This window comes from Vigna angularis, chromosome 2, assembly GCF_016808095.1.
Source record: "Vigna angularis cultivar LongXiaoDou No.4 chromosome 2, ASM1680809v1, whole genome shotgun sequence".
Taxonomy (NCBI): Eukaryota; Viridiplantae; Streptophyta; class Magnoliopsida; order Fabales; family Fabaceae; genus Vigna; species Vigna angularis.
In genome coordinates, this window is record NC_068971.1 from 27,324,090 (window position 1) to 27,346,383 (window position 22,294).

General features: G+C 31.5%; 2 protein-coding genes across 2 annotated transcripts; both read left to right on the forward strand.

The window, feature by feature from the left end:
* The first annotated feature begins 8,071 nt into the window (after positions 1 to 8,071).
* LOC108328740 (chymotrypsin inhibitor 3) lies at positions 8,072 to 8,666 on the forward strand. The gene is made up of 2 exons (XM_052872586.1): positions 8,072 to 8,272; positions 8,355 to 8,666. Exons 1-2 carry the CDS (start codon positions 8,072 to 8,074, stop codon positions 8,664 to 8,666), a joined length of 513 nt encoding a protein of 170 aa, XP_052728546.1.
* A 9,565-nt stretch (positions 8,667 to 18,231) lies between these two features.
* On the forward strand, positions 18,232 to 18,870 carry LOC108328696 (trypsin inhibitor DE-3). Its single transcript, XM_017562590.2, has one exon. It carries the CDS (start codon positions 18,232 to 18,234, stop codon positions 18,868 to 18,870), a length of 639 nt encoding a protein of 212 aa, XP_017418079.1.
* The last annotated feature ends 3,424 nt before the right edge of the window (positions 18,871 to 22,294 follow it).

The window sequence follows — 22,294 nt, forward strand, 5'->3', positions numbered from 1 at the left end:
ACAGCCCTGACATTTCTGATCACGAAGAGAAAGTGGAAGAAGTTGATACTGTTGTAAATGATCATAATAGCTCAAATATCCTTATTGAGTAAGGTATACCCTTAAAATTGTGGGTGAAAAATCTTATGTGTTTTTTCAAGCAATTATATAAACCTCGTCCCTGTATTTTGCATATCATTTCTAAGGGTATACCAAACTAGCCCAGATGCTTTAATAGTTGGTTGGTTGGATGGTTGTGTTCAACTTTAGTTTTCCTTTTGATCACCTGGCCACCTGGAATTGATAAGTTGCTTGCTCTTATATATTTTTATATTATCATTGAGTTTGTATTTTATATTCCTTAATTCACAGATACAGAAAGAAACTATAGTTTTTGACCTTGATAAGGAGGATGATGCACCGGGACATCCACTCAACCAGGAAAATAATGAGTATGTGTCTCAATCTATTAGTCCCCTAGTTAATAAAATGGAAGAACATTAGAAATTTTAGTCATTTCTTCTGGGTTGTATTGTTACCTGTGTTTTTTTTTATATACCAGTGCACACATTTTCTCTGCATTGTTTGACATGTTTTACATGATTCATCCTAGGTCTTTTCTAAGGATGCTATATACTCTTGCAGTAAAAGTTGTTTTTAGAGGCTTTAACGTGATCTTGTTTTTATATAAATCTTTGAAAGCTAATGCATATAACAGGTTTATAGTGTAATAGTAATTGGTTATCAGTTGGGCTATTTGGATGCTACTGATAAATATAAGTGAATGATTAGTTTTTTTATATGATATTTTATTATTTATGAATGATATTATATCAAGTACGTTATATTATATTAGGTAGGTTTTATAAACGTATTATATTAAAGAGATTTAAGAATGATATTTTATTATTTATTGTTAAAGATATTATATTATGTAGGTTATAAACGTATTATATTAGATATATACGTTTGATATTTTATAGTTACGAAAGAGATTTTCTTAGGTGACTTTATAGAGAGTCTCACATTCAGCAGCCCAGCGTCCTCTTTTTTTTTTCGCCCTTCGGAAATTACCGAAGGCTTTTGGCCCTCGGTAATTACCGAAGGCTTTTGACCCTCGGTAATTACCGAAGGGCGAAAGCTCTCGGTAAATGTTAGCGACAAGAGATTTACCGAGGGCTCTTTGGCCGTCGATAAGCCTTCGGTAATTACCTTTTACCGACGGTTTTGGGCTGTTTCCGAGGGCTTCTGGCCTTCGATAATGCCCTTCTTTTTTGTAGTGTTTGTTGGTAGGATAGAGGAACCTTAAAAACCTGAGTTGGCACATCCCTGATCATAGAGCAGCCCTGGCCTGGTCCAGTTAGTTGTGACTAATCATATGTGCTGGCGTCGAAGGTGAGTTTGATGCGTTCAGACATCTGGGTCCTCTCCGGTGACCAATTGGAGTAAAGAAAAATTTCTACTAGGATGAAAATAAAATAAAACAAGTTGATTGTAGATGCATAATATTATCATGGTAAAAATTTCATATATATTTTATTTATTATTACATTGAGCCCAGACTTTAATATGTAGTTCCTATGATATGTTGATATATTTTGGTTGATCCATGATCTTTGTTTGGTGAAAATATGTTGAGTCATACTCGTTATGGGCAAAATGAGTTTATAATATGAAGCATAATATATGGTAATATGTTTAATTTATTGATACCAAAACGGGTTATTATGAATTCTTGATTAAAGAATGAACATGATTGAGTTAGGTGGATAAGAGGGTATGAATTGTTGGTTTTATGAAATGTTGGAGTGGATATGAGAAATCATTACTTATGAAATGATGTTTACTACCGGGAGTAGTATGTTCGAGTTATACTATGAGAGTTTGGTATGAGCAAAGTAACACCCGAGGTTTATGAAAGCAGGCAAAAAGTAGTCTGACCATGAGGCTTTGACATAAACATATGATTCGTAAGTTATATAGAAGCAGGCAGAGAGGGGTCTGACCATAAGGCTTCAGAAAGTAAGACATAGTATATAAGTGAGGCTTAAGGAAGCAGGCAAAGAGCGGTTTGACCATAAGGCTTCATGAGTAAGCATGGTACACTTGTAAGATTTATGGAAATGGGAAAGATGACTTTGATAATGACGAATTAATGACATCGGAATAATGATATTTTATCAATTGCAGAAATACGTGATTAAAATATTTTTATTACAAGTTTAATGATTTTATGATAAGGTTGGCTTACCCTTATTTGTTTGTTCTATGATCATATAACTCATGTTATATGTGATTAGATAATGTTGCAGATGCGGTTGAACAAGCTTAGAGATGAGAGAGATGCGGGGAAAAACTTTCAGGGATTTTTGTAAAAAGAATAAATTTGTATTGGGAAGATTATGTTGTGTAAAACTTATAAGTTGAAATTTCAATGGTGAAGACTATATTGTTTAAAGTTTGTAAGTTTGGCATTGTACTTTGGATTAAATAAAATAAAGTTTGATTGTTTATAAGAGATATCAAATTAATTTAGTTTCTACTATCAGTAATACCCTTTAAAATAGTAGGGTGTTACAAAGACAAGGAAGTGTAGGATTGGAGTTCCTAGTATGGCAAGCCAGACAATCAAAATGACAATGCCGAAAATCATGTTCAACATGTTATTGAGATCATCCACAGCAGTTTTCGTGTCTTTCAGTGATAGTGTCAGTGCCCTTCTCTCCCTAAAAGCATTCACCTGCACACAGATATAAGCAGAGACTCCGACACTAAAACATTTTTGTCTCAACAAGATACAAATCATCCATTAGAATGACTTTTAGAGGACTTATCTAACAGATTCAAGCACAATACCATCCACTCTCTAAGAGAAGATGCTAATTCCATGTTCTGCATCCGCTGCTCCCAACAGATCCATTGACTTCAAAGCCTCATCTCTTCGCATGAACTGCATCACATCTTGCAAGAAAATGCATCTGTTGCGATTGCAGAGTTTTCGTTTTCACTCCAGATCTACCAGCCTTCACTAGACAGTGAGACTCTCCTTGCCGCCACGTTCTGGACATCTCCCACGAACCCCAAAACCTGCGTCAACGAACCTAGCCGCAAAACCCCCAAATCGGCGTCAACCAACCCAACCGTAGAACCACCAAACCGACCTCAGAAAACCTAGGCGTAGAACCCCCAAACTGCCATCTTCAATCCCAGCCAAAGAATCCCCAAACCAGTGTCAACCAACCAACCCTCACTTGTCCCAAAATCGCTCAATATTGGAGGGCACCAGCAGAATAGAGAAGGGAAGGGGGAAGCTTTCAGAGAACCAGCAAAATAGAGAAGGGAAGGGGGAAGCTTTCAGAGAAGGGAAGGGGGATGCGTGAAGTTGAGGAAAGTGATGAAACTGAACGAAAACCCCAATTTCGAACTTAAATTAGCGAGAATGTTACCGACGGCTTAAAAGCCTTCGGTAATCACCTTAATACCGAGGGCTTCAAAGCCTTCGGTAATATGCCGTCTGTAAATCACACTTTTCCAGTAGTGAATATTATTTGCACGATTCAATAAAACACCCTTATGGAAACTTTACCAATCATTTTTTTCTCAATGGCGTTTAACGAGGTTATTATTATTTTGAGCTTGTGAAAAGCATAGTTTATAGGATAGAAAAAATGTGGAGATAGTAGAATGTGAAATAATAGTTTGAAGAAGTATAATTTTTTAGTTGTCTTAGTTGTGTATATGTTGTTTTACATTAAACGGTGGAATACATGAGTATTTATAGACCCATAGATTATTCTAGAAAATTCTAGCCACAACTTATGTGAAATATTCTAGATTTTTACCTATGTAGAATGCTCTTGATTTTTTTCTTCCTATCTTAAATTTTTCTACAATATTCTAGAATTTATATTACATTTTAGAACTTATATCTTAATATTTTCTATATTCTTCTAGAATTTACAATACACTTTAATACTCGTTCTTGATGCAAATTCGGCTCCAAGCATAGAGCACAATAGTTCAAATCTTGGTCTTGGTAACACTTTTGTAAAAATATTTGCAATTTGGTCTTCTGTTGGACAATACTTGAGTTGAATTTGTTTAGTTGTCTCTTCATCTCGAGTGAAGTGATATTTAATGGCTATATGTTTTTTTCTATGATGATGGATTGAAGTTTTTGCTATTTTGTTGTCGATTTGTTGTCGTAATAGATAATAGTTGGTCAATCTTGTAGTTCACCCATTTCTTCAAGGAGTCTTTATAGCCAAATTACTTAACTCGTGGTTTCAGTAGTTGCTACATACATTGCTTCTATTGTTGATTGTGCCATAATTGCTTGCTTCTTTGATACTCTATAAAGAATCTAACTAGGCTTTTGCATGAATCTTGGTAGAAGACTTATAGCATACATAATATTTGGATGTGTGGTTGTGAGATACAAGATACTTCCACTCAAACTCCTACAGTGTGATGCATTTGCCTCTTGTGCTTCATTATCTTTTTGTAGCTTATCGTTTACCACCAATAGAATAACGACATGTTTACAATCATACATCTTGAAATTTTTTAAGAGAGTTTCAATATATTTCTTTTGAGAGATAAATATGCCTTCTTTTTCTTATTTGACCTCTATATCAAGGAAATAGTTCATCAAGCCAAGGTCGGTCATCTTAAATGTCTTCATCATGTCTTCTATAAATTCTTTCATCATCTCCATATTTTTTCTAGTATATATAAGATCATCAATATATAAGGAGATAATGACATGATACTGAACTTGTGCCTTAATATATAGTGTTGGCTCACTCTTACTCCTCCTAAATCCTTGATTGATGAAGTATTGATCAATCTTGCTATACCATGCTCGAGGAGCTTGCCTAAGGCCATATAAGGCATTTTTTTTGTCTTAGTACTTTTCCTTCATTACCTTTGTTGATGAAGCCTTGTGGTTGTTCAACATAAATCTCTTCTTCGAGCACTCCATTTAGAAACATTGATTTGACATCCTGTTGATAGATGTTTCATCCTTTTTGTGCTACAAGAGTTATTAACACTCTAATTGTATCTATGTGAGCAACTATAACAAATGTCTCATTGTAGTCGATTCTTGACTATTGTGAGTAGCCTTTAACGACCAATCTTGTCTTATGTTATAGTTCCATCAAGATTAAGCTTTGTTTTATATACTCATTTGACTCCAATGAAGTCTTTTCCGTAAGGGAATTTATGAGCTCCCAAATGTAATTCTTCTCAATCATTTTAATCTCTTCTTTTATAGCCTTGACCAATACATTTTTTTAGGCTTCTTCATAATAATTAGGCTTAATTATTTCCATATTGTGATTTTTGTATTTGTCTGACAAAGATCTTACTTTTCTTAGAGTGGATTTAGGTGAAGAATCTTGTTGTTATTGTTGTGGAGATGGAGAAAGCATACCTGAATCTCTTACCTCTTCGTAAGTTTCTTCTTGGGATTGTTGCACTGGAACTACAAATGTCGCTTTTAAGTTACTTAGGGTGAAAACACAAGACTTATTAGAGCTTAAATTCCAATCATACAAAACCTAGAATTAGAATCCTCAACATAGAAAATCTTAGGAAAACACCTAGGTTCTTAGGACACAAAAAATCATTTAGGTCAAAACACCTAGACGCATGGCTAAACGTTGGAATGCCTAAATGTCTAAGAGAGTTGAAGTCAAATGCTTGATGATACCCAGAAAAGATACTCATTGTATCTCTCGAAAACAAAAACAGGTTGAGACAATGTCTCTGACAAAACATCGTAAAAGATATAAAAATCAAAACATTAAAAAAAACTTAAACGAGTTAAACACTATTTGTCTAAAAAGAGACAAAACCAAAAGAAACATTTACTTGACTAAATGATACCATGAGCTTAGTCATTACCTCGTCTAACGATGAAGTAAGTATATATGCTTGGTATCTTCTGAAAAGAACTTAATTGCAAAATGTTACCTAACAGTGGAAATTCAAAAAACACTTTGTTGTTCTGAGCAAGCATTAAATGACATAAGATGTTCAACGTTTAAAAATAACAAAAGTGATAAGAAAAGACATATTTGGTGCATGCACAATTTACTCTAATCTTGCATATAACATATTCTACACGCATCCATAGTGTTATAGATCAAATATAAAAAAAGTAGACATTAAATACAAAGGAGATATTGACAAAATGTTCTTCACTTGAAGTCATATCTAAAAAGATCGTACAACCTACTTCAAACAAAGTTCTGAAAAAGCATGTTTGTTTTGACAAGTTGACTTACCTAATGGTTGTTGTACGAAGAAGAAAGAGAAAGCACGAGTATCAAGATTACAAGCTCAGTGTAATGGACAAATATCCATGAAGACTATAAATAGAAAATCTCTTGAAAAGAAAATCAAGAGGATAACATAAGAGGATAATATAAGAGGATAGTATAAGAGGATAACATAAGAGGATAATATAGTAAAGAAAACCTTACAACGAAATATATCCTGAGAAGCAAAACAGAAAGAGCTCAAGAAAAAGAAGATATCTGAGTTGAAGAGAAGAGAAGAGAAAAAGAGAAAGAGATATTCTCGCACTTCATTGTCATTTTGCTTACTGTTGTAAGAGAGAAGAGAGAAACACCTACGAGTGTTTAAACTGTGTTGTATTGTAATCAAATCCTTTCTACGAGAGATATAGTCTGAATAACCTATAAGCAATCATTGATTGCAATTCTGAAGAGAATTAAAATACATACAACTGAACTTTGTTTGAGTTGAGGAATCTTGGCAAGGTTGTTGAGTACTAAGAGTGGTTCTAGTACTCAAAGAAAATCTCGACAGGCTTGCTGGGTATTAGGAGTGGTGCTAATACTCAAAGGAAGTCTCGACAAGGTTGTTGAGTACCAGAAGTGGTGCTAATACTCATTTGTAATTGTGTGAAGATTATAGTGGAACCCTCTATGGAGGAGACTGAATGTAACTCAATTGGAGTGAACTAGTATAAAATCTCTTCTTTAATTATCTCTTCTCTTGCCTAAACGACCCTCTTGTGAAAACCTGCAATCACACTTTATTTTTCAGAGCTAACCTCGTAGGGTTAGTTCTTATCAGAACTCGAGGAAACGATCTTGAGGAATGGAAAACGAAGGATACACCATCAATTGTCCTCCCCTGTTCAAGGGAGAAAAATTCGACTACTGAAAGCAAAAAGTGATCGCATTCTTTGAATAATGTCATATCGACATGTGGGATGTAGTGGAGAATGACAACTACATTCATGTAGATGAAGAAGGAGAGTCATTCTCAAAAAGCAAGTGGACTAATGAGCAGAAGCAGTGCTACCTATTAAACTCTAAAGCTCGCAACTCTTTGACATGCTCTCTTTCTGAAGAAGAATACAGGAAAGTTCACACTTACCAAGGAGCTAAAGAAATGTGGGACACCTTGGTCATCACTCCATGGACGAAAACGATGAAGAAGAGCTATTCATCACAAGAAAGCTTCAAACATGGAGGAGAAGGAAATGCACAATGCTCAATAGCAGACGCTGTGGATTTGGCTATAAAAATAATACCAAGGACACACGACCTGAAGACAAAACTGTCTGTTACGAGTGTAACAAACTTGAAAATTTCAAATCAAAATGTTCCGAGCTCGAAAAAATGAAAAAAAAGTTAGTCGAACCCAAATACGAAAAAAGGGATGCAAATGGGCATGAACTTTAGACATTTAAAATATATAATTTACCTTTTTTAAGATGAAATAAAAAGAATATTTTTTACATAATAAAATAAAAAATTTGTCATATTTTATAAAAAGCAAAAAAATATATTTTTAACGGCCCAAAATTTTAAGAAACTTATTTTACAGAAAATCGAAACATATATTTAAATAGAACTACTATTGTACTTCTTTCAGCTTTTTCACATGTTTAAAAGTTTGAAGATATTTTATTCATTTCTATCCACAAAAGAGTTAACCTTATCACCAGGACGTAGCTCTATAAATGAAATCTCCCAACTTGGCTTATTCACACAACTGAACTGAAGAAAGAAGAGAAAAAGCTTAATCTGTTTCATAGCCAGCCAAAGAAATGGCGAGTGCAACGCTCTTTGCTATCTTCCTTCTTTCTGCCCTAACTTTCTACCCTCCTTCAACCACTGCTCAACCTGTCACGGACGCCAATGGTAACATCGTTACAAATGGTGGCCGATTCTTTATATTGCCACGCTATTTTGGAACCGGCGGTGGAATTGAACGAGCCAGAACCGGAGACGAAAAATCCCCTCTCTCTGTTGTGCAATCTCCCTTCGAGACTGATCTAGGGCAACCATGGATTATTCGATCCATGTTCAGATCCGGTTTTCTTCCCGAAGGCAGAGTCAGCATTAGTTACGAATATGTTCAACTCGGTGAGGTTTGAGAGTAATGAGTGGATAGCTGTTGAGGGTCAGTCTGAAGGAACCTTCGTTAAAGTTGGCTACCCAAATTCCCTCTCAGGTTTCTTCACCATTCACAGAGTTTCCTCAGCCAATAGCTATAAATTTCAGTTCTGTTCAACTGATGGCAAACCCTGCGGTAATGTTGGGATTGTGAAGGATGAAGCAGGGAACAGGCTTTTGGCCATCAATCAGGAAACCCCATTCGAGTTTGTTCTTACGGAACTTCCCTCTGCAGTATCTAAATGAAGCACTAATCATGAAAAGTCTTACACTTTCTCCATGAGAGAGACGTCTCTACGATATGCTTTGGATGTAATTAACTACCCAACAAATAAATAACATATCCAAAGCTTATTTCTATTTCTTCCTTTCTTTTTAATATTTAAAAACTTTTACGTCTCCAAAGTTATTATATGATAATTTATTAAAAAGAAATAAAATTATATTTTATAAAACGTAGGAAACTGTAACTTAAAAAAAATCTAAATAAATACATTCAGCTAAAATATTAAATCATTTATATTATTTTTTATGAAAAGTAAAATAGTAAATTATCATTACAATAATCTCTTAATGAAAAATATAAAATTTTTGAATTGTATATATTTACAAAAATTTAAACATTAATATCATTTTTCTCTATGACTTTAAGAAATCACTCTTTAGTCCAAAGCTAATCATAAGAGACAAAAGAATAATCACTTCTCACTAGAGCCTGTGAAAATCCTTCGAGGAAGCATGCTCAAGCATAAATGAAAACTCAAAATAAACAGAAGTATGTACTACTGAAAAATTACTCATGTATTGACCATAAATTTTTCTAAAAATACTCTTACATAAAATCAAACTATAACAGCCCTATCTACATTATTAATATAACATATGAAACTTGTCGTATTATATCTATAAATAAAACCATCATATCTTCTTTAATAGAAATACTGGAAATTTTCAACACCAAAAAAATCAAAGATAATATTATACATATACTTTTTAGATTCTTTTTCAGTCATATCATAACTCCTTAATTTAAAATATAACATAAAAAAACATAATTAGATTTTGAAATAATTTCTCGAATCTAAATCATTCAAATAACTACAATAATTATAGTCACTTGTTATACAAAATTTTAATTTTATCCTTTTCCCTAAAGCCATTGATATGGTTTATTTTAATTTTTTCCTTTCCTCTAAAGGCATTGATATGGTTTATGAGTCCTTTTCGATCTAAACAATTTTTTTTCTTACATATAACTTATTATTTTTTGTAATATTAACATATGCAATTTAATACAGAAGATTGTCAATTTAGGGAAACAATTTTTTTTTTTAATTTTTTACTTTGTTTTCTAATATAAAAATTACAACATTTTTTTAAGTAATTTTTTATTTAAATTTAACGACTTTTAAACTAAAATAATTATGTTATCGTTTGATCCTAATATTGATTTAAATTTAATCATTTTCTAAAACGAAATTAATTGTTTACAATAAAAAAAACATACATAGTGTATATGTTTTTACAAAGTTTATAGATTATGTTATTTACTCGCACGCATATTTATTTTACATAAAATGCTTCATAACATTTTTTTTTCTTTTATATTTGTAGTAATAATTACATGTTTTTATTTATTTATGTTTTACTTTATGTGGTTCCTATCATTTTAAAAAGGACCCAATATAGTCCTTATCTTTGACAAAGGATACATGTTCTTGGTTGTTAACTAATTTTATTGTCTATAATTCATACGTACCTTGAACTTTCATATTTCTTTTTCATTAAAAACACTAGTGTTCCCATATTGATACACTTGGTCTTATAAATTATTCATACCTACCTTTGTTTTCTTTTCCAACTCTACCTTGCAGTCATCCCACATGATGTTATCTACTTCAGGCCCCATGTTAATATAGAATTCCACCTCCCTCTTAGGTGGTATTCAGACACCTCTTTATCCTTAAACTCATCCATTATGGATTCCTATTGTGTTCCCTTCACCATTCACTTTCATGTGTGTTAACATTACGTATCACTTTGCTCCTTTCTTCAGCTCACCCCAAACTTGATGTTCAATCATAAACTCTACATCTCTATGGTAAAGAATTATGTCTGGATTCTATACAACAAGAACTTGAAAACCAACCTTTATAATTCAAATCACTTATGCCAAAGAAGCAAGAGATTGAAAGAACAAATCTATTCAATACTCATGATGTTACAAGCAATTGAAAAATCAAAGGAAGGCTCGATCACCCTTATAGATTAAAATTTTAATTCATTTAAAGCTTCTTTAATTTATTTTAAATGAACTATTCGTCTTTATTTTTAATTTTCAAGTTATTTCGGGTCCAATATTTTCGGTCTTTTTTTACGGTTTCTTAGATTGTTTAAACATTTGTGTCTATATATAGGAATATCAAATACATTTGTAAACATTTTTGAATCATATTATATGCATTTGTATTTTTTGAAAGATGATTTTCTTGATTATTGAACTCTGATTCTGATCACGGGTTAATATCTTTAATTTATTTTTGTTATACCTTTTTAAGATTCAAATGGTATTTTTTAATATCTAAGAGTATCATCTAGTATTATATCACTTTATATTTGGAAACACCACCTTATTAAGATCACAACATATCTATTCCCAATATTTCGTCTAACCCTTAGAAAGGTAAATAAATAAAGTTGATTTTAAATTTGCATCCTTCTACCACCACCTGTTCAGATGTTGGTGTTGGAACAAACAGCTCAAACTCTAACTTCCTCACAGGAAAGATGCCTTGCGAATTCCTTGGTAGAAGGTCAAGGATAAGAAACTAAATTAGTGAGGATAGAAAAATATGAGGAAGGACTCAATAGGGCATCTCACCATTCAAGATTTTTTGACCTCAATACTATACAACATCTACAATTATTTGATGACTTTTAATGAACAACGTCTACCATAGTCAAATGACATATCCTATAAAGAGTGTCATGCGCTAGTATCTACAATTTCAATCCTCAGTTTTTTCTTTTGTTATTAATAAATCTATACAAAACAAGAATCATCTATTATTCCATGACTACTTAGGAAATAAGCTATTTAGGTCTTAACAATATTAAATTGAGACTATAATTTTTATGAATAAATAAATATTTTCTTTTGACCATTAATCAACAAAAATATAGCTTGTGTTTATACTATAAGTTTTTATTAATAATAGACTAAACAAGGATTAAATAGTTTTAAATTTGTAAAATAGTCTATAATTACTTAAGTAATATAATGATTAAACATTTTTCTCTAAATTAGTTCACATAAATAATTTTTCAGCTTTAAATTATCCACTTGCAAATTAATAAATATTTTTTCTGACAATTAAAACAATCAAATATATAGTAGAAATATATTTTGTGGTGAATAATATACTTTACGAAGGATAACAAAGACGCTTTTCGCACACGCTGTGATGGTCCCAAACATTGGATAGGTGCCAAGTTTAATGTAATGTGTGGCGAGAAGACGGATACAATCTTACCTAATGTTTTGGTCCCATCACAATCGTTCTGCGAATAGTTACAAAGACACAATTTTGGCACGTGAGTGCTAATTTTCCAATCATTTCAGTTTTATCGGATGTTCTCGAAGGGACACGTAGAAACATATTTATTTTTTAATCACAATAGTTAAAAAATCACATTTTATAACTGATAAAAATAATCTATTATGATGGATAGTCTGACATCATAGTTCTAGGCATTATAATAGGTATATGTATTTTACGACGTAGCAAAAAATTATGTCATAATAGGTTCAGCTTATTATGATGTACTTTCTGTCACCTATCATAATAAGTCTGGTATATTATAACAGATTTTCACTTATTAATCATAATATAACGAATATAGTATGATGTAGCTGGATTTACCTATAAGAATATGTAATATTTTATGATGTAGATTTTTTCACCTATTATAATATGTCGAATATATTACGACAAGTAATTATTCACTATCATAATATATGCTTTTCAGAAATAACTTTTTATTACATACATTGTTCATCTCATCAATCAATTTATAATCAATATAACATGAAATGAACATATTCAATTAAACTAACATAAATAAATTCATTTGAAACATTAAATTTTCTAATAATATTTAATATATAATTTGTACATGAAACCATATATTAAATCCAAATATAACATTAATCTACATTACATTGTAGTCAAGTTTCTACAATTTACTAACACTTAAAATAAAAGAAGCCCACTTGGTTCTAATGTCTTCAATGTATGGAGCTTCCATTGGGATGAATCATTAAAGATCTACAAATAAAATAATTAAGTTAGAACAATTTTGTAATGAACAGTTACATAAGTATTTAGTTAGTTTTTTAATATCTTATTCCATGAATCTCTAATGTTTGTACAAATAATGGTGTGCATATATTTCATTACGTAATACCCACACTCATAGTTGCTCAATTGACGTCGACATTGCAAATTAAATACAAATAATCAAGACTCATTCAAACTAAGGACACACAAGATCATATTATACTCTAGCTATAGCCTTTGTACCATGCAACTTTGATCAATTTTGGTAAACCAACAAAAACCCAAATTCCACAAAAACCAACAAGCCAATTCCTCATAAAAATAGCAAAATCACAAAATACAGAACAAAGGTCAACTTCTCTTACATTAGGTGTCACTATTTGCATCTTCTTCCTAGTTACATATGGAATACCTCGCAACCTTGAATGAGCTTCCAAAGACCTAGAAAAGGTAGACATTCATTATATCATTATAATCATATAGGAAGGATACAAAATAGAAAGGAAAACTTACGCCTCTAAAATATTTTTGATGGACAATGTGTTAGCTTTTTTATGCAAGGAACATAAGAGAACTACAAGAGAATGATCCGGAACAATTATTAGCAATTTCCAATGAGCCCTACAAGTGACAATAATATTAATTAAAAATAACTTTTAAATTAGTTACCAAGAATTCAAAATTTGTGTACTTACTTATGCAAGTAAGGTGATAAATAGACCTCTTTACCAACTTTTTGAAACATCTCTGTTAAGTATTTTTGCACCTCCTCTGATTTATTTCCTACACTTTGAATGATAACAGGGTCAAGAAATCCATAGATAGTAGCATTCTTTCTCTCAGTGCAGAGGTGATGCAAATACCTTATGTCAGAGCGGCTGCAGCAGAGTGGTTAGTGTGGAACAACAAACCAAGACAAGGGGGGTGAATTGGTTCTTAACAAAATCGTGTGCCTTTAAAATTTCTACTCAATTAAACTTACTTAGAAATTAATAATAACAAGTATAGAGTAAGGTTGAGAGAAATTTGCACAGATGATTTTATCCTAGTTCAGATCTTACCAATCCTACGCCCAGTCGCTTATCTCAAAACAAGATAAACAATTTACTAATCACAAAACAATTACAAACTACAATCACAAAGATACAATTTTTCTGCACCTAGAACTCCTCAACAAAATGGAGTTGTAGAAAGAAAGAATAAATCCTTAGAGGAACTTTCTAGAACTATGTTAAATGAATATAGTGTTCCTAACCAATTTTGGGCTAATGTTGTGAGTATTGCATGTTATGTATTGAATAGAATGCTTATTAGGCTAATTTTGAAATGTACTCCTTATGAACTTTATAAAGGTAAAAAACCAAATGTTTCACATTTAAGAATTTTTGGATGCAAATGTTTTGTCTTAAATAATGGAAAACAAAATTTAGGAAAATTTGATTCCAAAGTCGATGAAGCAATTTTTTTTTTGGATATTCTCTAACAAGTAAAACTTACAGAGTTTTTAATCGAAAAACATTTGAAATAGAAGAATCTGTGCATGTTGTCTTTGATGAAATTATGGACCTCGAGGAAAAACCTCTTGAGTCAGATGTCAGATGCAAGTGAAAATGAAGACTTGCAGAAGACTACAAATGAAGAGAAAATGATAAAAATCCTCAAGATGAAGATATAAACAAAATGTGACACCTTCAATATGAACAAATAATGTTAGAATCAATACATGAATGCAATATAAGAGTATTTTCATGGTTTGTGAAAGTTGAACTTACAAATTCCAAACTTGTAGAACTGTTGTAAAGAGAAGATCATTACCAATGACAATTTCACAAATATCCCTATGCATACAAATAAAGTAGTGGTAGTAGTCTTGCATGTCATATCAGGAGTCATCTATCTTAATAGTTTTATTCCCCATTGTTACTACTGTTGCACCAAGTTGTTGTAGAGGAGACAATTGTGGTTGTGGAGGTGTACCAATATTTGTCTTCTTAGAAACGTCCTACATTTGATCCTAAAATAAGTCTAATAATATATGCATCCAAATACAAGAAATACATAAGTAATTAAGGCAAGTATGAATAACAATACTTACTAAAATTGGCTTTGCCAATCTGGATGGCCAAATGATAAAATTTCTTAGTGCTTGTCCCACTGTTTGAACCTCTTCACTAGGCACAAGAACGCAAGCAGAACAATCTTTAATAGGTAGTTTACATCTCTTTAAGCTCTTAATTCATTCATTTATGGGAGTTTCTTACATAAAAGATATAGAAAAGTAATGCTTAATCTTACCATAGAGATCAGATGGGAAACTATGCAAAGTCATTTTGACAATGCCTATAGTAGGAAATCCTGGGATTATTTCATGTCAGAAAAATCTTATGCATTTGCTTAAACCATGGGATTTCATCATAGCTGGTGACATCGTCGAAGTGTTCAAGGTGTTGCATGCAAAGCAATTAGAGTCATCAAAGTCAGCTCTAACAATGAACAAATCAAACCTTCTCTTACTGGCTTTGGGTGCTTCAAGGGGAATCTCTTGGAAGAAAAGGAACAATTGTTTGCTGCTAAAGTTGGATGAAATGCATAAGTCATTATTAGGGTCTGAAATTGAAGTTCAGACAAAAATGGTCTCAAGAGAAAAACAAAAACAACAAAATGGTGCTTAGAAATTTAGGATTTTGAAGAGGATCTTGGAGTTATTGTTTAGTGGGTGAAACCTTAGAGAATTTTATGTGTTAAGGATTGGTGTTTTGTGGTTGATTTTAAGCCTTGAAAGTAGACAATTTGATTGGGATATGTCATGTGTGGACACATGGAAAGTACTTGTATTGTGTTGTTCGAAAAATATCTGATGGAAACAGTTCCAGTTCATAAAAAATGTTCTTGCTAAACAATTAGTTCAAAAGTTTTTTTTAAGTTATTTGTATATCAACAAAAGTAATATATAGTTGTTTATTGTTAGATAAATGTATAGTTTTAATTAAAAATGGTTTTTTATCTATTTTGTTTAATCAAAATCAATTCAAGTTGCTTTTAAAAATATAAAATTTTATCTCTTTATAAAACAAACTGATAATTCTACCCCTTTACCATGTCATGATTTTTGACTACAAAAAGAACTTAATTCATGAAAACCAAAATACAAATTCACACCTTCAATTACACTGTACATTTAAAAATAAATTCATTTTACTAAATTATTATTCTTTTACATTTAAAAAATTAATTTTAATAATTAATGTTCATTTTTCACTTTTTATAAACATTTTTACAATTAAATATTAACAATTATCATTTTATATAACTTTAATAACTAGGGACATTTTGGTAATCTTCAATTTCTATCAATTAAACAATTTTTTTTATCTGTCATATCAATCAAATCCTACACTAATTCTCTCAAACTTTACTTTCAAATCTACCCTTATTTACCTCCAAATTCACTAAAACAAACATCAATTAATTCACTCTCAAATCTTCTCATCTACTTAGTCTCTCCCAAATCCTTCCTTCAAAGTAAACACACCTTAAGTGTGGCCGACACTTTTTCTTGGCAACTAATCTGCAATAATAATTAAAAAACAAACATAGATACCCATGTAAGTATATTAAGTCACTTTGTGCACATTCTCCATGGATGAATTGTCACTAACTTACTCATATCATTTGCAGGTAACATAACCATGGACAATTCCATTAGAGTTATACGCATAATAATTTGTGGATAAGTTATCATGAAAATAATTTCATTGATAAGTCTGCATGAAAATAACGATGATTGAGCATTAAAGAGTTTAGGGCAAAGATCTACAAATGGATATTTATGAATAAAGGTTAGGGCGAGTGTAATAAGTTATTATTATGAATTTTAGGCCACAATCTTCCAAAAATTGCTCTCACACACCAACATCTCCTACGGATAAATATGTAGATAACTAATTTTCAGATTAACCATTAAGAGCAATAAACCATTATAATTGATATGCATTAAACTCTTTAATCAGGATAGTTCCCAATATCCCTGTAACAATAGAGCGGAAAATACCTGAAGAATTGGACACTCAAAATAATTAATGAACAAGCTGAATTAGTCTCTTATCTTTCCTTTGTAAAACACCTTTGGTTCCCTCTAGATTTTCTCTTCTGATGGGGGATAAAGATAAGGAAACATGAATGATACAATGTGCTCATAGATGGAGAACATGACCCTTTAAATAACCTCTAACGGTTAATATTCTTTAGTTTCAATAATGATAATTTAGCTCATTCAACAAATTTAAATTATTGTTGGTGTCTACACAATATTCTTTCATGACAAATATACCTTTAACCATATTTATCTGAATTAGATCACTTTATAAAGTTGACAGATAAAATATAATGGCCCTAACACATTTAATAATTACTTATTTATATATATATATATATATATATATATATATATATATATATATATATATATATATATATATATATATATATATATATAAGTGACCCAAATTGCCAACAAAGTCAATATTTTGTTCCTATAGTTTTTCTCACCACAAAAATTACAAAATTACAATAGAATAGACTAATATCTTTATTTATTATAAATTCATAAAAATGAATTTTTAAGAAATTTTGTAAAGACAACATTTATATGGTTTCATAATCTTCAAATTATTTAAATATTATTTTTCGAATTCTATTATTTCATCACTAACGTATACTTAAATCTAACTACTTTTGTTCTTCTTTCATCTTTTTCACATGTTTAAAAGCTTTAAGATGTTTTATTCATTTCTATCCAAAAAACAAATATTCATCTTTTGTGATAAATATTGTTTTACATGGTAAAGTATATAGATATTTATAGATCCATATATTATTTTAGAAAATACTAATTACAACTTATGTAAAATGTTCTAAATTTTTATTCATGTAGAATGTTTTTGATTTTCTTCTTCTAATCTTAAACTTTTTTACTATATTCTAAAGTTTGTATTATATTTTAATTCTTCTATCTTATGAGTTTCTATATTCTTTTAAAATTCACATTACACTTTAATAATAATAATTAGGTAAATCAATTTTTTCATACTGTTTCACAAAAATTACAATAGAATTAGACTAATATCTTTATTATAAATTCATAAACAAGAATTCTTAAGAAAGTTTTTAGAGAAAACATTTATATGGTTTCATAATCTTCAAATTGTACACAAAATTATTTAAATATCATTATAGAAATTCAATTATTTCATCACTAACGTGTATTTAAATCAAACTAATATTGTACTTCTTTCATCTTTTTCACATGTTTAAAAGTTTTAAGATATTTTATTCATTTCTATCCACAAAAGAGTTAACGTTATCATCGGGACGTAGCTCTATAAATGAATTCTCCCAACTTGGCTAATTCACACAACTGAACTGAAGAAAGAAGAGAAAAAGCTTAATCTATTTAATAGCCAACCAAAGAAATGGCGAGTGCAACGCTCTTCGCTATCTTCCTTCTTTCTGCCCTAACTTTCTACCCTCCTTCAACCACTGCTCAACCTGTCACGGACATGAATGGTAACATCGTTAAAAATGGTGGCGTATACTATATATTGCCACTCTTTTTCGGAGCCGGCGGCGGTGGAATCAAACGAGCCAGAACTGGAGACGAAACTTCCCCTCTCTCTGTTGTGCAATCTCCCTTTGAGACCGATCCAGGGCAACCATGGCGTATTCGATCCATGTTCAAATCCCTTTTTATTCCTGAAGGCAGAGTCAGCATTAGTTACGAATATGTTCAACTCGGTGAGGCTTTTGAGAGTAATGAGTGGATAGCTGTTGAGGGTCAGTCTGAAGGAACCTTCGTTAAAGTTGGCTACCCAAATTCCCTCTCAGGTTTCTTCACTATTCACAGAGCTTCCTCAGCCAATAGCTATAAATTTCAGTTCTGTTCAAGTGATGGCAAGTCCTGCGGTAATGTTGGGATTGTTAAGGATGAAGCAGGGAACAGGCTTTTGGCCATCAATCAGGAAACCCCATTCGAGTTTGTTCTTATGCAACTTCCGTCTGCTGCAACTAAACGAAGCACTAATCATGAAAAGTCCTACACTTTTTCCGTGTGAGAGAGGTGCCTACGATATGCTTTTGGATGTAATAAACTACCAACATTAAATAAATAATATATCCAAAGCTCATATTTGTAGATGTAACAGGATATATCTGTTGTTGTCACGAATAATTAGTTAACTTAAAAAAAAAAACGATTTCTTATATTATTAGGTGAAAAATTAAAATTTTTATTGTATTATTATAAAAATAATTAAAATTATGCGAAAATAATAAATAATTCAAATACTCTTATAATAATGTTAAAAGATTTTTAAATTAAACTACATTATTATTTGAAATATATTTCAAAAAATTTCTATAAGATTTTCCTATGTTTCTTTTCATTCTAAACAGTAGCAGCATCATCTACTTCCTATATAACTACACGAGTTATACGATTATCATACAAACACAAATAAGTAAGGGTGAACTAATCAGAAAACAATACAAAATAACACTCACACTCAAATCATTCACTCCAATCCATAAAATCACATCACATTCACAATGTATCACCACCAATACATACTAAACAACATCACACGAAACCACATCTCAACCAACTGATATCGAACAACATCACATGAAACCAAATCATCTCCAAGATATACCAAACAATATGTCATCCACCCTTAACTTACTGTCACACCACCTTCTTACCAAAGCAGCCAAACTTAACAAAGCCACCAAGTCTAATTCATCCTACTTCCATAAGTCTTACGAGTAACACAATGCTTAAGCCCAAAATCTTACGGCCAAACCTTCCTCTACCTGCTTTCAAAAGAGACCATTCATGAGAAGATGTGGTTAAGATTTCTTAGAAGATTGAGGATGTAAGGAAGGAAGAAGATACACTTGATTTGAAGAGGAGAACATTGGTCATAGTCTCTGCCCAATGATCGAGGAGTTATGACATATGTTAAATCTATTTCATGCATATTGTAGGACTTAGGTACGAGATTAGATTTTTATTTTTCTTAAGAGAAGAGATATTCTGGGAAAAAGGCGTTGGTGCAATGGATAAGTCTTAGAAAAGGTGGAAGAGTTAAAAGATTTATCTTCTTGCTAAAGAAGAAGAGTTGATATCTTGGTCGACACATAAATAGTGATAAGACAAGCATTATAAAGACTTTGATTTGAGATTGTGTTAACTTGACATTTAAAGTCCTTTTGTAACCTATACGATTTATCATAGGTATCGTTTGGGCTCAGCATTAAACGTGACTTATGCACATATGCAATTGTCTATAGACGATCTATCTTAGATGATGTTAGGCATGACATCATTTGACGATAAGTCTTCGAATTTTGTCTCTATACATTATATTATTTGTGCTTGACGCGTTGAGTCAAATCTACTCATTCAACGCTTTTAATGTCAAGGAGGATAATTAGACGATGAAGTCTATCTTCAACCAATGGCTTGGTGAAGATGTCAGCAAGATCATTTTCTGTGTTTTCATATTATAAATCTATAGTAACCTTATTCACATGATCACATATGAAGTGATACTTGACTACAATATGTATGGACGTGAATGCAATGTAGGATTTTAGATAAGCTAATAGGAGCAATATTATAGAATATATAGGAATCTTACTCTTGTAGAAACTGTAATCTTTCAATTGATTCTTAATCTAGAGTAGTTGTGAGCAACAATGAGCAACAAATATGTATTCATCTATAGTAGTTGATAATGCAATTGTGCTTTGCTTTTTGCTCAACCATGAGGCAAGGTTTCCTCTAATGAAGTGTCAATCTCCACTTGTACTTTTTCTTTCAAATTTGTCTCTAGCATAATCAGTGTCACAGTTACCTTAAAACCTGAAACTCTCACTTCCTTTATAGCATAAACCAAGATTAGTTGTTCCAATAGATAACGAAAGATTCGTTTAAGAACACTAAGGTGGGTTTCTCTTAGATTTTGATATAAATCTAGCATATAGGTAGACACTAAACATTATATCGAGTTTAGAAGAGTAAGATATTAGAGTGAACCTATCATTTGTCGATAAATTATGTTGTCTACGTAGATCCTTCGTCTAGCCCTAGGCTAGTTGTTGGATGCTTTGGAGTCTTCATCTCCTTTGTTTCTTCCAACTTGAATTTCTTAAGTAGCTCTTTGATGTATTTCGTTTGGTGTATGTATATGGCGTCTGTCTCTTTCTTAATTTGTAGTCTAAGAAAGAATTTTAATTCACACATCACACTCATTTCAAATTCATCTTCCAAAGGAATTAGATGTTTATGTGAGAACTATCTTCTAAAAAAATTTCAAGGAAGACTTGGTCATGGTAAATAGGGCTAGAGGAAATTTCCCCATTCTTGTTTTATGATTCAGTTATCTTCCTTACTAAACAGATTTTATTTTAAGGAGGCCTTTGATTATTGTGGACTACTTGCCCAAAGTATTATTTGTTTCTTCTAAGACTTATTGAATATTACTTTACTGTCGCATAAATTTTATTTTATATGCTTTTTTAAGCTAAACTACCTTATTCTCTTTTATTGTTTTAGAATTGCAAGACTTCTTTTCATTATTTCCAGAAAAGTCGATTGTTAGACAAAGTGACATATGAAAGTCGATTTTTGGACAAAATGACATATGACTTGTGTATAGGTATATATTAATGATATATTATGTAATTAAAGTTTTGTGCACACAACAATCATATTTAGGATTTCATATCGATCCTTTGGCCTTATTATTTGATTAAAAATCTCGGATGATCCTCATATTTGTACTGAAATCTCAATTCGATCCTTGGATTTTAAGTAGCCTTAATTGGGTCCTTTTTTTCTTTCGAAAAAATGTGTAACAAATATGCTCAAATCGTTAAGGCTATATAACTGGTTAACGATGGTGCACAATGGACATGGTTATGTGGATTATTTTATTTTCTGCAATTCAATATTGGTTAATTGTGCAACTTCATTAGCACAAGAATTGAGGATTTGGTGCATAGTGTCGATGGTTAATTAAGGATTTGAAAACCAACACAAGACCAATAGAGCTAGGGATTTGAAAGTAGTGTAAAAGGACCAGGGAATGAGATTTTCAACAGACATTCAACTTTCATTGTGATCAAAGATTGACGGTAGTTGAGGTGAGTTTGATTTTGTGGGACAAGAGTGAGACGAAGACATACTTCACCCGAACAATGCATGAGCCTTCCATAACCTCTTCTTTCATAACCCTCACCCCTTCTTTCACAACCATACCTCTAAAAGTTAAGGAAAAACCAATCACTTAAAAGGGGATGAGTGAACACGTCAACTACTGAAATTATTCAACCAAATGGCATTTCCTTCACTAAATATTACAACTCACCACATCTTGACGTTGTTTCTATCAAATTAACATAAAAGACTTATTTGTTACACATTTAAAAAAAAGGACCAAATTGAGACTACTTAAATCTAAGGACCGAATTGAG